Here is a 13,497-nt window from a genome sequence, read left to right on the forward strand (position 1 = left end):
AAAACAAAAGCAAACCCACAATAGCTAATGTTCTGAAACCCAGGAAAATTTTAGTTTCAGCTTTGGTTTTTCAAAACTTGCTACCAGTCTCTTGCACCAAAGCAAGGTATTAGGGAACTTGTGTCCATTACATACACAGATTGGTTAGGAAAGAAAGGAATATATTTCTGATAGCTGGTTCTTTCCACTATCACTACTTACCAGTCAAACATTCTTATTTTAATAGTGTTCATTGCCTCTTCAGTCATGAACATATTATAAATTATAAAAAGAAAAGGCAAAAGTAGGAATAAACATAGAAACAGACCTTGCAGCTCCCTCCAAGTAAAAGAAGATGGATGTAGTGTCAGGCTCAATTAGATCCAATTGTGCTGGCTTTTGCCAACGAGAACAATGCCGCTTTTGTGACCAACTCCCAGCAGAAAGCATGAAATATTTTAAATAAAAGCAGCAATAGCCATCTAGGTGATAGCTTCCTCTTGAGGGCACAGTGGAGGTCCAGTAAAACCTTACTCTGAACAGGAAATGCAAGGATTGCCTCCTCCCAACCCCAGGCAGAAATTTAATCTTGTTCCTTTCCATGTGTTAGAACATGAATGTATTTCAGTGTTGAAGGAGAAACTGATGTTGCTGGTTCCACTGTAGCCGAGGAAGTGCCTGTCTGTCTTCTGTTCATGAACAGTTTACCTGGGGTACTGTTAGCAGAGAAGCCAACTAGTAGAGAGGACAGTTTGAATGGAAGAGAGTAGCCTGCAACAGCCCTGGAAGTGCTTGAAATGCAAATGTACAGGAACTCCAGACCATCCCCCACCCCCGCCCTCCACATGGAGGAAAAGCAGCTTAAATACAGCCAGGCCTGGAGAGGAATGTTAAAAAGAGGGAAAGAACCACCCCCTCCTCCCTTCCATAGGGACCCTCACACAGCAAGATTCAGTATGCATGACTGAACAAGCAAGCAAGGACAGCTCCTCTTTTAACTTTCCTGAACAATGGCTGCTGCTCCTTCCACCATTTCACATTCTCTCTACCCCCCCCCCTTTAATAAGAAAAGAAGGGGAGAAAGCCATGCTGCATGACTTAGGAAAAAAAAGCTTTGTTTTATGCTCGATAAGCACAGCTTAAACCCCCCCCCACACACTCTACAGTTTTGAAAAATCCTCAGTAGAAGTTTTTTTTTAAAAAAAACTGTCAGGCCAAAAGTCACAGATGAGTACAAAAGGGGGGAAACCTTCCCACCCCAAGGCTATTTTTAACATCCAAGTTTGGCTTTCACTTTATTTTCAAGACTTGGATGATTCACATGGTTTCATCCTTTTGCTATCCAAGTTTCTAGTTATCCAGAATCACTTGATATTTCATGCAGCAACTGACCTATGGGATATTACCTCTGTTGAAAATGAAAATCCAAACATTGCTGTACTGTTCTCAGCATCGGTTAAAAAAAACTTATTAAAACTCTAGTAGCAATAGTGATTTGCCCAACACTGAACTGAAAGCTATTACTGGACAGGTTCAATTACATATTACATGTAGACAGACTAGGATAAGTTAGGACTAACAGATCCTTCCAAATAGAACCAATTGCTCAGTTGTGAACTTCTAATTCTGAAGTTGTTTAGCCTCCTGTACTAGAAGGACAAAGCATTCCAATTCCTTTGATTCACTGGACCAAATTGCTTACTGACTGCTTACTGACAGAGGAGACAGGGCAAGAGCTCTGTGATGTGTCTCTTCTCACAACTTTTGATCAAATATACCTGCCTTTTAAAAAGACAAAGACAACACAGATACAACTTTTTTTCAAAAACATACTTCATATTTCCTCTTTTATTATATAAATATCAGTTTAACCTTTTACTGTAAGAATATAAAATGTTTTAAGAGGATCTTTATTTTATACAAATTCACAAACAGTACATTTATTCCATGGTGGGGTTATGTGTCTGGGCTTGTCTGAATTCCATTACCTGCAACTGTGGAGGATTTGAAAATCTGCCCCTTCTTCCCCCATCATTTTTGCTTTCTTCAAAGCTGACTTATTTCTCCTTTTAAAGACAAGTAGTCAAGAAGTGGCTTTAATTTAATGAGAGAAGAGAAACAATAAATGAAACCAACTTTTCCCATTCATGTTGCAACTGCAAGTCAGTCTACTCTGCTCTTCTTTCTACTTCCATATAGGAAGCTTCTTACTTGACCTAGGTAATCTGAGAGAAGGGGAGGTGGGGATTTGCATAATATATATTTGTGTATTTAAAGAAACGGTGTTTCTATTTCACATCTCTTTTAAACATAGCCCAATCATAAGTTTGGATGTTTACATGTTACACCTTTTTGTGCTAGAAGAGTAGAAATGCAAGAGCACTGTTGCGTCCCCAGAACCTTAGTCAGAGAGGGAGAGGCACAAAGATGATGTGTATGTGGGACACGGGAAAGAAACCCCAACCAGCCTCCCCCCTTGCAATCATAAACCCAAGAGATTATCTTTCCAGTCTAGGCACAAAATATTTCAGTCTCTTATCTTTCTTATAAAAACTCCTGGGGGAGGGGGGTTGAGAACAAAAACAAAACCCCAAAACCCGAGGTAGCCAAACATTTATATAGAGAATATATTAAGCAGTAAAAGTGTACTAAAAAATCCACAAGAACAGCCACTTCAAATGTCTTTCAAAATTAGACTATGTATGAAGATGAATACTGAAGAGAAGAGAATGAATTTTAAAAAAAGCTGAGCTCACCCACAAGACTTTTCAGGAAAGGGAAGCTTTGTAGAGTAGTTTTGTTTGTTATGTGTTTCTAAATAAAAGACAGTCACAGTATTTCTAGTGAAAAGTACAAGTGAAAATTAATTCCATCGTTCATACACCCTCAATTCTCCAAATGGAAAAGATGTGTAGTTGGATATGTTGTTAAAAGTATATATTATCCCAAGCTACACACACAAAAAAGGAGGGGAAAGATGGAGTAAGGAGAGAGAGAGAGAGGTGGGGGGGGGAGAATTATAAAATGTTGAACAAAGGTGACTTCAACCTCTAGACTGAGACTGCAATCTTACGCACATTTACGTGGGAGTACAGCCTACTGAAAACAGTGGGATTTACTTCAAAGTAAATATGCATAGAGTTGCACTGTTTACTGGCAGCAAAGAAAAGATGGTGATGGGGTTGGTTGGATACAGCATAAAATGAGTCCAAGGGAGAAATACTGTGTTTGATGTCTCCTCCCCATTTTCTGCAAGCAACAGTGAGAAGTATGAGTGCACTTCAGTTGACACTGCATCTGAACATCACCTGCTCAGGAGGGAAATCTAAAAAGCATGGCTGTTTCTAGCCTCAAGCACAAGGTGGGGGGCAGGAAGAGAAAAATAGAATTATTATGGCCCAGAAGAGGTAGTATGATAGGGCTGGGAAAGATCCTGCCTGAGTTTCTGGAGAGCTGCTACTAGTCAGTGTGGATAATACTGAATGAGATGGATCAATGGCCTGACTTTGTATAAGTCAGCTTTCTATGTTCCTGTGATATCTACAGCTTGTCTACATACCATATAAAGAAAGGGGTGGATGACTACAAAAGGCAAACTAGGAATGGGTGAACAAGCAATAATGGAAAAGAAGTGGGAAAGAATTAGACTTAACTTATGCATGCTCAGTAAAGAGCTGGTCTGCAGTAAATAACAACAATGGCGGGCTAGGTTTTCTTCTTCCATCCCTAGTGCAGAAGAGGGGGTTGGGGGGGTGGAATCAGATTTAGAGAAAGGGGCTGTATTCATCCCCAGTGCATAAAAGATTGAGAAGCTGCATTCCCAATAGAAAAAGGTAAGGACAGTGATACTGTATCCATCCACAGTGAAGGCTGATAATAAGAGTGCAGTTGTCTCCCACTGGTGCAGGGGAGGGAATTATGAAAGAATGGTGGGTTTCCCCCTCTTTCCCACCTCCACTGCTATGGCAGGTAGTTGAGGGGGTAGACAGGCAAGTACTGATGATACTTTCCCCCACCCTCCAGGTTTGGAGTCATATTTCCCCCACCTCTTCCACTGCAGCAGTCAGTTGTTGAGTCCCTCCAGAGGGGTGGGGATTTCCAGGTGTCCCCTCCTCTCACCTGACTTTCTCGCTCTCAGTCATTTGCCAAAGTCCCAGGTTGAGCACCTTGAGGCAGGGCAGTTGAGTGATACGCTCCAGGCCCCGTTTAGTTATGCGGGTGCAACCATAGAGGTCAATGCCTGTGAGCTGACTGAGGTGCTCTGCAATGAGCTCCAGGCCCTTGTCGGTGATGCGGACGCACTGGCCAATGTTGAGAGTGCGCAGTCCGTGCATCTGGCGCACCATACGGTTGATGCCCTCGTCGCTGATGTGGCAAGAGCAAAGGGAGAGTGAGCGCAACCCATCCAAACCCTGTGCAATATAGGCCAGGCTTTGGTCTCCCACTTTGTCACAGAAGGAGACGTCCAAGCCTGAAAGACGCAAGCTGCCCATTGCCAGATGCATGATGCCCGTGTCACTGATATTGTCACAGGAACGCAGGTTCAGGGTGCGCAGGCTGCTCATGTGCGACAGGTGCAGTAGGCCTGCGTCTGAGATCCCCCCACAAAAGCTGAGGTTGAGCTGGCGCAACCGAGTGAGACCCCGCGCCAGATGCTTGAGCGAGAGGTCGCTGAGCTTCTGGCAGTCCTGCAGCGTGAGCTGCTCCAGGCCCAGGCAGCCCTCTGCCGCACTCCGGGTCATGCCTGCCAGGTGCCCAATGCCCACATCAGAAAGGTGGCGGCAGGAACGCAGGTTGAGGCTCTTGAGGCGCTGCAAGCCCCAGGCGATAAGCAGGAGGCCGGTGTTGGTGATGTTGCTACAACCGCCCAGCTCCAGCACCTCAAGACCCTTTAGGTACTGGGCAATGCGGCCCAGGCTGCTGTCGGTGATCTGCTTGCACAGGCTTAGGTTCAGGGCCCTCAGCGAGCTGATTTCTGCCACGAAGGCGTGGCCCAGCCCGTTGTCGGTGAGGTTGTAGCAGCCGCTCAGGTTGAGGCTCTCAATCTCCGCCATGCCCTGAATCACGTAGCTGAGGCTGCGCCGCAGTGATAGGATCTGCACCCTCCGGATCCCCCTGGCCGCCAGGCTGGGGAAGAGCGATGGGTTGGCACGGCGCAGGTGCAGCTTGGCCTCTACGCCCCGCCACACCGAGCGGTGGTAGGCGGCGTCCCTCCAGGCCGTGCACACCTGCGCCACCCGGCCCTTGTCCCGGACCTCGAGGTACCCGAAGATCATGGCCAGCAGCTCCGGGAACAGGCACGAGATGTGCGTCTCCATCGCCCGGGCCCGGCTCGCTTCCGACACGCAGCCACCCGGGCCCGGCGGCGGAGCCCGCCGCTCCCGCCGGGGCCCTGACGCGGCTAAGGCTGCTCGACCCAGCCTCCGGGCCGCTGCCGCTGCTTGGCAAGTCTTCGGGGGGTTCTCGCCGCCGCTGGCTGCGCGCTCTCTTTCTCGGCGGCCGCTTCCGGCTCGGGCCTCACATCGCCACCGCCAGGGCAGGCGAGGCAGGCGGCTCGGCCTCTGCTGCTCCGCCGAAGGAAGCTCGGCTCCGAGCCCGGCCTCTGGCGCGCAACTGCCCTCGTCCGTCCCCCTGCTCCTCGCTGCCGCCGCCGCCTCTATCCGCGCCACACCAAGCAGGCCGCGTTGCCGCCTCGCGTCTTTCCTGGGGCGGCCCCGCGCCGCATCGCGCTCAGTCCCGCGGGCGCTTTCTCTTCCCCGAGCGCCGCCACCGCCGCCACCGCCGCCTCCTCTTCCTCCTTTGTCTCCCAGCCGCCGCTCAAGCAGACCCCGCCGGCGCGAGCCAGGGAAGGGCAGCCCGCTGCCGAGCTCTTCCTCCTGCCGCCTTCTCCGCCGCCGCCGCCGCTCTCGGGAGACCCGCCTCCCGCCTCGTTCGGCTCGGCAGGCTCCGACTCGCGCGCTCCCTCGTTCACTTGCTCGCTGGCTGCCAGGCCCCGGCACCGCGCTCAGGCCGGGCGGGGGAGGGGACTGGGCAGGAGGAGGAGGAGGCTGCTGCTACTGCGCCACACCTCCCCGCGCCGCCTGCGCAGTGGTACGATCCGGAGCACTCGGAGCCGTCGCCTTGGCAACACCCCCCTCTCTTTCCTCCCGGCAAGCCGGCTGAGTTAACCCTCGCGGCGCCGCTCTCCATCGAACCAGGCTCCAGGGGCCTTTCGCAGAGCGTGGAGTGGCTCTTCCGGGACCACAGTGCGGCGTGGGGCCGGCCAAGGGTTGCCCCCAGGAATAGTTTAGCAGCTGGGAGGGGGAATCCTACCTGCTGCTCTCACCGCAGCGCCGTGGGAGCGCTAAGGTTAGGATTTGGGAGCGTCGCCGTTGCCCGCGAGAGAGACTTCGCTGAAAGGGCAGGTGTTAAATCAAGAGTGGGGAGAAGGGTCCCCTCCCTCACTTGGGGCTGCCTAAAGATGGGCGAGAAAGGGTTATTTTAGTAAGGCTAAAAACTTTTTTTTGAGGGGGGGGACACCCCAAACTGCTCTTTACGCCTCTCCCTCGACTCAAGGCAGTATTGTTTATTCTCGGTTAGCTTTAAATTTAAAAGAAAATATTGGGTATAATCCCTTTAAAAAATAAATAAAATTGAAGGTATTTAATTAATTTAATTAATTAAGCTGTTAGTCTGCATCACACAAACCTTTGCAGTGGTCTTTGAATAAAAATAACACACAAATCATATATTGTTTATGAACAATGCAATCTTTTCTATATGTTTACTTGGAAGTACAGTAAGTCTCCTTGGGTTCAATGGGGCTTTTCTCCCATTGTAAGTAGGTATGGAGTTGCAACCAAAATAAATGAGAAAGCATGTATCTAAGCTGTTACTTTGAAGATGTGAGTGGCACTAAATATTTGTTTCACAGGGGGCAGCTGTGGATAAAAATTCACGGTTAGACGGTTAATATAAATATGAGGGGAAATAATGCTGTTTAAATAACTGCTACTTTCAGCCTTACATGGACTTGTTGAAAGTAAGGGACTTGCTTTAGTGTTTGACTTGCCAGATATCTCTAGTCCCAAACTCAATATTATCTGGCTCTAGACTTTTATGAGCAGGCAAATGGCCCAAACCCAGATAGTTTAGGTAAAATTCAGACTTCTTGAGGTGTGAATTTTACTAACCGTTGAAAACCTGTTTGTGCCCTTATATCCTCTAAACATCACATTCCACACAGTAGTACAATAGCTCTAGCAAGAAAATCCTCCCCATTCTAGGCTTCTCTGCAATGTCAGCTCAGGCATTTTTGTGTATGTTGGTAATACTTTTCAACAAGGACAAAATGCGATTTCTTTCTTTCTTTAAAACACATTGTGGATATAGCCTCTCATTAAAGATATTTCCATGTGTGACTGCTGCTGATACTAAACTGCAGTGGGGAATATCCCATTCATTGGTGGGTTCATGTCAACAACCGTTTGCCAAGGGGTAACTTACCATGGGGTCCAAATAATGACTTGGATATCTGCTCATCTGCACTGGCCTGACAAATAGGGAGGAAAACCTCACCACAAAAACTGCATCTCATCAGAAAGCAAGAGTGCTAAGAAACTCCATGAATTGTGTCCCTATGAAGCGATACTGAAAGCAAAAATGGTTTGCATTACACAAAGCTACCCAAATAACATTTCAAGAAAAAGTACTTACCACTTTTCTCAGTGGTTCAACATTAGAAAATGCAAGTCAACCTGCAACAAACTGTTGTAGTGTATTGTTTAAAGGGAGTGTTCCTTTGCAGAGTTCCAGCCAGTTACCTAGCCATGTCCTCCAGCATGCTCCTATCTCTCTCCCCGCCTCCCTTTTCCAGCTGACACTCAGTTCTGTGCCTATTGATTCCCATTGGACTGTTTGTGGGTGAGGGTGGGTGGATTGTACTGCTGCAACCTTCTGAGGCACCACTGATGTTCTTATTTCTCAGAGATGCCATTTTTGCTTTGTTTCTATTAGAACACGCCACATTAGTTCACTGCCTGGGTCCAACTGACCAAGAAGTTCTTCTGCAGAAGCTTTAGATCTCTTGCACAGCTCCCATTAGTTTTAATGGGGTGCACACAAGATATCTTCCTGTGAGCGCTGAGTAGGTATTAACTGTAGTCAGCAACATCTATTTAAAATGATGTACGGTAATCACTTACCCCTTTGAGTTTCATAGCATTACCTGTGTTCTATGGTTGTTATAAAGCATATAAAGCAGGTTATGAACCTGCTACAGCACATTTTAAACTTTCTAAGCATTTTAAGAAATACGCATGAGTCTTGACTAAAGAAAATTATTCCCTAATCCTTCCAAGGTTATTCCAAAAGGAAGGCTTAAGACAAGTATAATTGTGGTATGATTAGAGTTGTGTTTCAGAGCACTTATGAGGAATGAAGTAGAACTTAAATTCTGAATTATATCTGCTTAGGATCACATTTGATGGCAGTGTCTTAAGTATTAGCTTATTAGTAAAAGAGTCTTTGTAAGTTGGTTACTGAAGTTTTTCTCAGGACTTTGAGACAGCAGTCCTCAGAAAATGGATGGCATCTGCATAATACCAATTTGCTGAAATGGATATTTCCATTTCTGTATGAGTATGAGGTAGAAGTCCCACCTCAGAATATGTTGTTTGGCTGGATCCTAAATGTACTAGGAATCCTGTTTGCTACATTTACTCTAGCATATCTGCCTGCCTGTAACACCATTATTTCTGAGCAATAGCTAGCTTTGTGTGTTGTTTTGGAATTGTATGTAGCTCTCCATATCTTTGGTGACATTGATTTTCACTGGGGTTGGATCAGTATAAGTAAAGGTAAAAGGTAAAGGGCCCCCTGACCATCAGGTCCAGTCGTGTCTGACTCTGGGGTTGCGGCGCTCATCTCGCTCTATAGGCCGAGGGAGCCGGCGTTTGTCCGCAGACAGCTTCTGGGTCATGTGGCCAGCATGACAAAGCTGCTTCTGGCGAACCAGAGCAGCGCACGGAAACGCCGTTTACCTTCCTGCCGGAGCGGTCCCTATTTATCTACTTGCACTTTGATGTGCTTTCGAACTGCTAGGTGGGCAGGAGTAGAAGAATGCAATTCTATATAAAGGAGAAATATTCCATGTAAACTGGCACACTTGAATTTAAGCATGCTTTACAGTCAAGGTTGTAGGAATAAACCAATTTAAATGCTTCTATACTGTGTAAAGTTGGGATTTTACCCTCAGGCTGTGATTTTACCACTTGGGTTTGGAATAGAGCCATGGAGGTTAGGCGGAGGGACAGTTTGGGTAGAGCTGATTTATGGAATGCATGCTTTATGAGAGCTCTGAATTTAGATCAGCTTGGTTGCACCCTAATGCCACTGTTCAGTACAAAAAAGGTAGTGATGGGATAACTTCACTCATTGCTCAGGATTGGCATTGCATTAATGTTACTCATTACTGGCAGAAGATCAAGGGACTTGAGCAAGTCAGGCTGAACAAGGGCCAACAAAATCTTTATGTTGGACTAGTGCGTGTTGCTTCTTTACAAATGGTGTGTGTGCTTTACCTACCATACCCTATATTTTCATCTGTTGGTAAGCTTGATTGCTGGCAGTAGTTGTGTTAAGAAGAAGCCATGGATAACTTCTAAAGGCATTAAATTATTTTAAATGGCTTTTTATTGGGGGGGGGACATTTCTATTGGTATGTCCCACATCAGTTAGGGCTAGAAAAATGTATTATCTTAGAACGTTGGGGCTGTAACCTCAGCCTCAGCTCTGCATATCTACATATTCTTGGTAGATTTATTGATATCAAAGAAGCAAAATAATGGGTGAAACTGAAGTGCGCCATGTCAAAGAAACCCTTGGGACAGGGAGTAGATATAAAAATCCCCAGTATAACAAGCAAGTGAGTCATTCTATATGCTAAATGGAACGTTGAAAAACTGCACTCCTTTATATATATCTCATGGGAGATAAGGGAGCAGTCCTAACCCATGATCTGTTCTGCTGCTTTGCCTGTTAGGATTTGGCAGAGGTGTCTCCTCACCTTACTCTGCTGGGGGTCTTTGCTGCCAAACGTACAGTCTGCTTTGGAGCTACCACCAGCATGAATAATAATGGACAGTGAAAACCCAAGGAAAGAGGTCTATTGGTGCCTCCTGAATAGGAGCAATTTTCAAAAATTGAGAGTGGATACAGGCAGCTCTTAACAGTAACCTACCCTGATATACACTGCTGCGTGCTGAAGAGAACTTAACCCATCTCCCGAATTCCTTATTTTGCTATTACTCATATTTTCTATTGCAAGTTTCCACAACTTCCATCAAGAAGCAACAGCTTTTACATAGTGGTCAACTTTGTGAGCTGCTGGACTTTTAAAGTTTCCACACTGCCCCAACATAGTGTTGCTCAGGGCATTATGGAAAAATTAAATTGCTGACACTTGTCCTCAAGGCAGGGCATGCCAACTAAAAACAATCTCATACTCTCTCTCAACTCCTCTGGTTCTCTATGCAATGCACCAGTAAGTTGGGGCTCTTTACGGGTCTCTTAGCCTTGGCTGTTACCACCTTCTGGAACCAGCCCTGGCTTCATCCCTTTCCTTCAACAGCATGTCTTTCTGTTCAGTGCTGCTGGTGAACATACAGGACAAAATTTGGGATGATGACTAAGGTTCAGGTGCCGATCTTTTATGGGACACAATGTTAGCTGCTTACAAGATATCAGACAATAATTGTTTCTCTCTCTACCAATGCTTATCTCGAACAAGGAGTAGAATGCACTCTCATTTCTGTGTTTCTGGGCTTTAATTCTATGCTCTCTCCATGAAGAAGAGAGCAATTTCCGTAGGAAAGCTGGCTGGTGGGGAAAGGATTAAGAATCTTGTCGCTCTCCACACTGCTCCTCATATAAAATTTGGAGCCTCCCAAATCTGCTGGTTTTTTTAAAGAAAGGTTGGTTGAAAGTAACATGCATTTGCAACTTGGAAGACTAACCCCAGTGTATGGATTCACATATATCTTGGTCTTGTGTTTACCATATGTTTAATAGGAATAAGGAAAAATGAACTGTAATAGGATTTTGTTTTATCCAAATAGCAGCTGTTTGTAATTTTTCTGAGCTTCCAAAAAGTCAGAAGACAGATGGGGCAGTCAAAATGTACATTATCAGTGCAGTTTATCACGGAGACAAACATTTTGAATGCCATGCTCATCATACCTGAGCAGCATTTTCTAGGCTCCAGGCAAACTAGTCGTATTGGCCCTCATCCCATTAGAGACACACTAAACAATGTAATAAAAATCATATTAGTTCTGAAATTGTTAGATTTGAGAGGATCAGATAGTCACTACGACCTCCTAGGTTGTAAATCTCCAGTAAGAAGCGTATTCTGCAGTCTTTGAGAATTTGAGGCCTCCCACAAACGTTGGCTGGGCTTAGCCAATTGTAGCTAGCAGAGCTCACCTTTCCCACTCCCACTTTGTGTGCCTTTCATTTTTACCTGATGTCCTGGGAAAGAGTTTTATAGGAGAGAAGCAGCTGGCAAAGTCTTTGGCGTTGTTCAGACAAATCACTGGCGCTTACTGACTTTTGGGCCCTGTGTGAATGAGCCTGGAATAGGCCTTAGACACAAGTGCTCATTTCCCCCCATGAGTGCTTCAGTTCCCTCCTGTCCTGGTTTGTGACAAAACATAGCTGCTCATTACATCTGAACATAAACTGGTTTAGGGTTTTTAAACCAGATTATGCCAGGGCCAAGCCTGTATGTCTGGGATGGAGAACCTGTGGCCCTCTAGAGGTTGTTGGACTCTCTCTCCCATCAGCTCCAGCATGCATGGATAACGGTCAGGTATGATGGGAGTTGAAGTCCAGCATCTGGAGGTCCATAGACTCTATTTTCTTGTTGCATGATATTGTAGGATCTCCTTCCCTCCAACTCATGACATTGATGCTGTCACAGCAAGGCACCGTTTTGAAAGAGGCATGCTCTCCCTTCCTCTATTGCTGATGGACCCCCCCCCCCAATTGCTCTGTTCACTATCTAGCCCATTGAAGAGTTCTGGAGAACTCAAAATCTTGCATAGTATGTTGTGATATTTTGGTTGACCTAATAAAGACATTGCCCTAGTAGGGATTTTGAAAGAATTTTGTTATTTCCATGGTGGGAATATGCAGTAGGCTTTTCCTTCTTCTTCGTAAAATTAAAATTTCTGGTCACCAACACTTGTATTTGTGGGCCCCTGCCTCCTAGGTAACCTGAGGAATAAGATAAGTGCATGGAAAGGCTGGTTCTGTTCTAAAATTGTTTGTAACTGGTTTCTGTAAATCTTATAAGATTTAATTACGTCTGGACAGTGAACAGATGAATTACCATATTTTTCCATGTATAAGACTATGTTTTCCCTCAATTGTTTTAAGTTTAAAATTGGGGGTCGTCATAAACAGAATGTTTAAAAATATTTATTTCTTAATTTTGGGCTCAAAAAATAGGGGTCATATTATATCTTATAGATAGAAAATATGATCTATCCAAAACTCTGCATTGTCACCTCCATGGCAAGAGGCTTCTTTAGTTCTTTGAAAAATTGTGTCTTGAATACATATATTCTACCCTTAAATCTCTTTACCAAGAGTTTATTTCATATACCATAAATGTTTTTGGTAGTAATAGCTATACACAGAATTGAAGGTCTAAGTGGTAAATTGCATTTCACACAAATATTGTAATGTTTTTCACCTGCTTGGGAGCTGTTAATCCAGTTTCCTGGAATGACCACTGATATTCCAACCCCCTGGGTAGTTTCCAGATGATAAGTTGTTTGTTCTTTCCTCCATCCAAATTACATTGATGTTCAAAGGGAATGGGACATTATTTATTGGCAGCTATTTGAGGGAATCAACTTAGTTTAGATTTGAGTAATTCAGGCTGAGTGTATAATGCCTTCTCACATACTCTGTTATACTACTTGTGTGGCCATAATGAGGTAATCAGATAGTCATTTCATTTAGGTTCCAAGATAGAAACACATTATTAGTATCAATGGAATTAGTCCTAAGGAATAAGGAATAATTTATTGGCCAAGTACCTAGCATACTTGGAATTTTGCTTCGACTATATTGCAGAGTCGGTCACGACTGGACTTAATGGTCAGGGGTCCCTTTACCTTTTTATATTGCAATGTAAAAAACGTACCTCATACAAACACTATTCCGCTCACAATACAACACAACAGCACAGCAAAGGAACCCCCACACACAACTGCCTCCCCTTCCACTACCCAACTACAAGTTTAACAGTTTGATGGCACAAGGAAAAAACCTCTTCCTGTGCCTAACCGTTTTTGTGTATTGAGTGCTGTAGCGACGTCCAGATGGAAGTAAATCAAACAGATGATGACCAGGATGCAAAGGGTCCGCAACAATTCCCTCTGCTCTCTTCCTAGCTCGGACAGCATAAAGTGTCTCTATTGAGGGCAAACTAACACCAGTTACCCTTTCTGCAGTTCTTACTGCTCGTTG

The 13,497-nt window shown here is 45.1% G+C and overlaps 2 protein-coding genes across 2 annotated transcripts in view; one reads left to right on the forward strand and one right to left on the reverse strand.

The window, feature by feature from the left end:
* WNT5B (Wnt family member 5B) overlaps positions 1 to 13,497 on the forward strand; it is a 112,694-nt gene that overhangs the window by 54,635 nt on the left and 44,562 nt on the right. The window lies entirely within an intron of this gene.
* On the reverse strand, positions 1,809 to 5,731 carry FBXL14 (F-box and leucine rich repeat protein 14). The gene has a single exon (XM_035127459.2). The coding sequence runs from the start codon at positions 5,295 to 5,297 to the stop codon at positions 4,095 to 4,097; it is 1,203 nt and encodes a 400-aa protein (XP_034983350.1). The 5' UTR covers positions 5,298 to 5,731; the 3' UTR covers positions 1,809 to 4,094.

Source organism: Zootoca vivipara, chromosome 10 (genome assembly GCF_963506605.1).
Source record: "Zootoca vivipara chromosome 10, rZooViv1.1, whole genome shotgun sequence".
Lineage (NCBI taxonomy): Eukaryota > Metazoa > Chordata > Lepidosauria > Squamata > Lacertidae > Zootoca > Zootoca vivipara.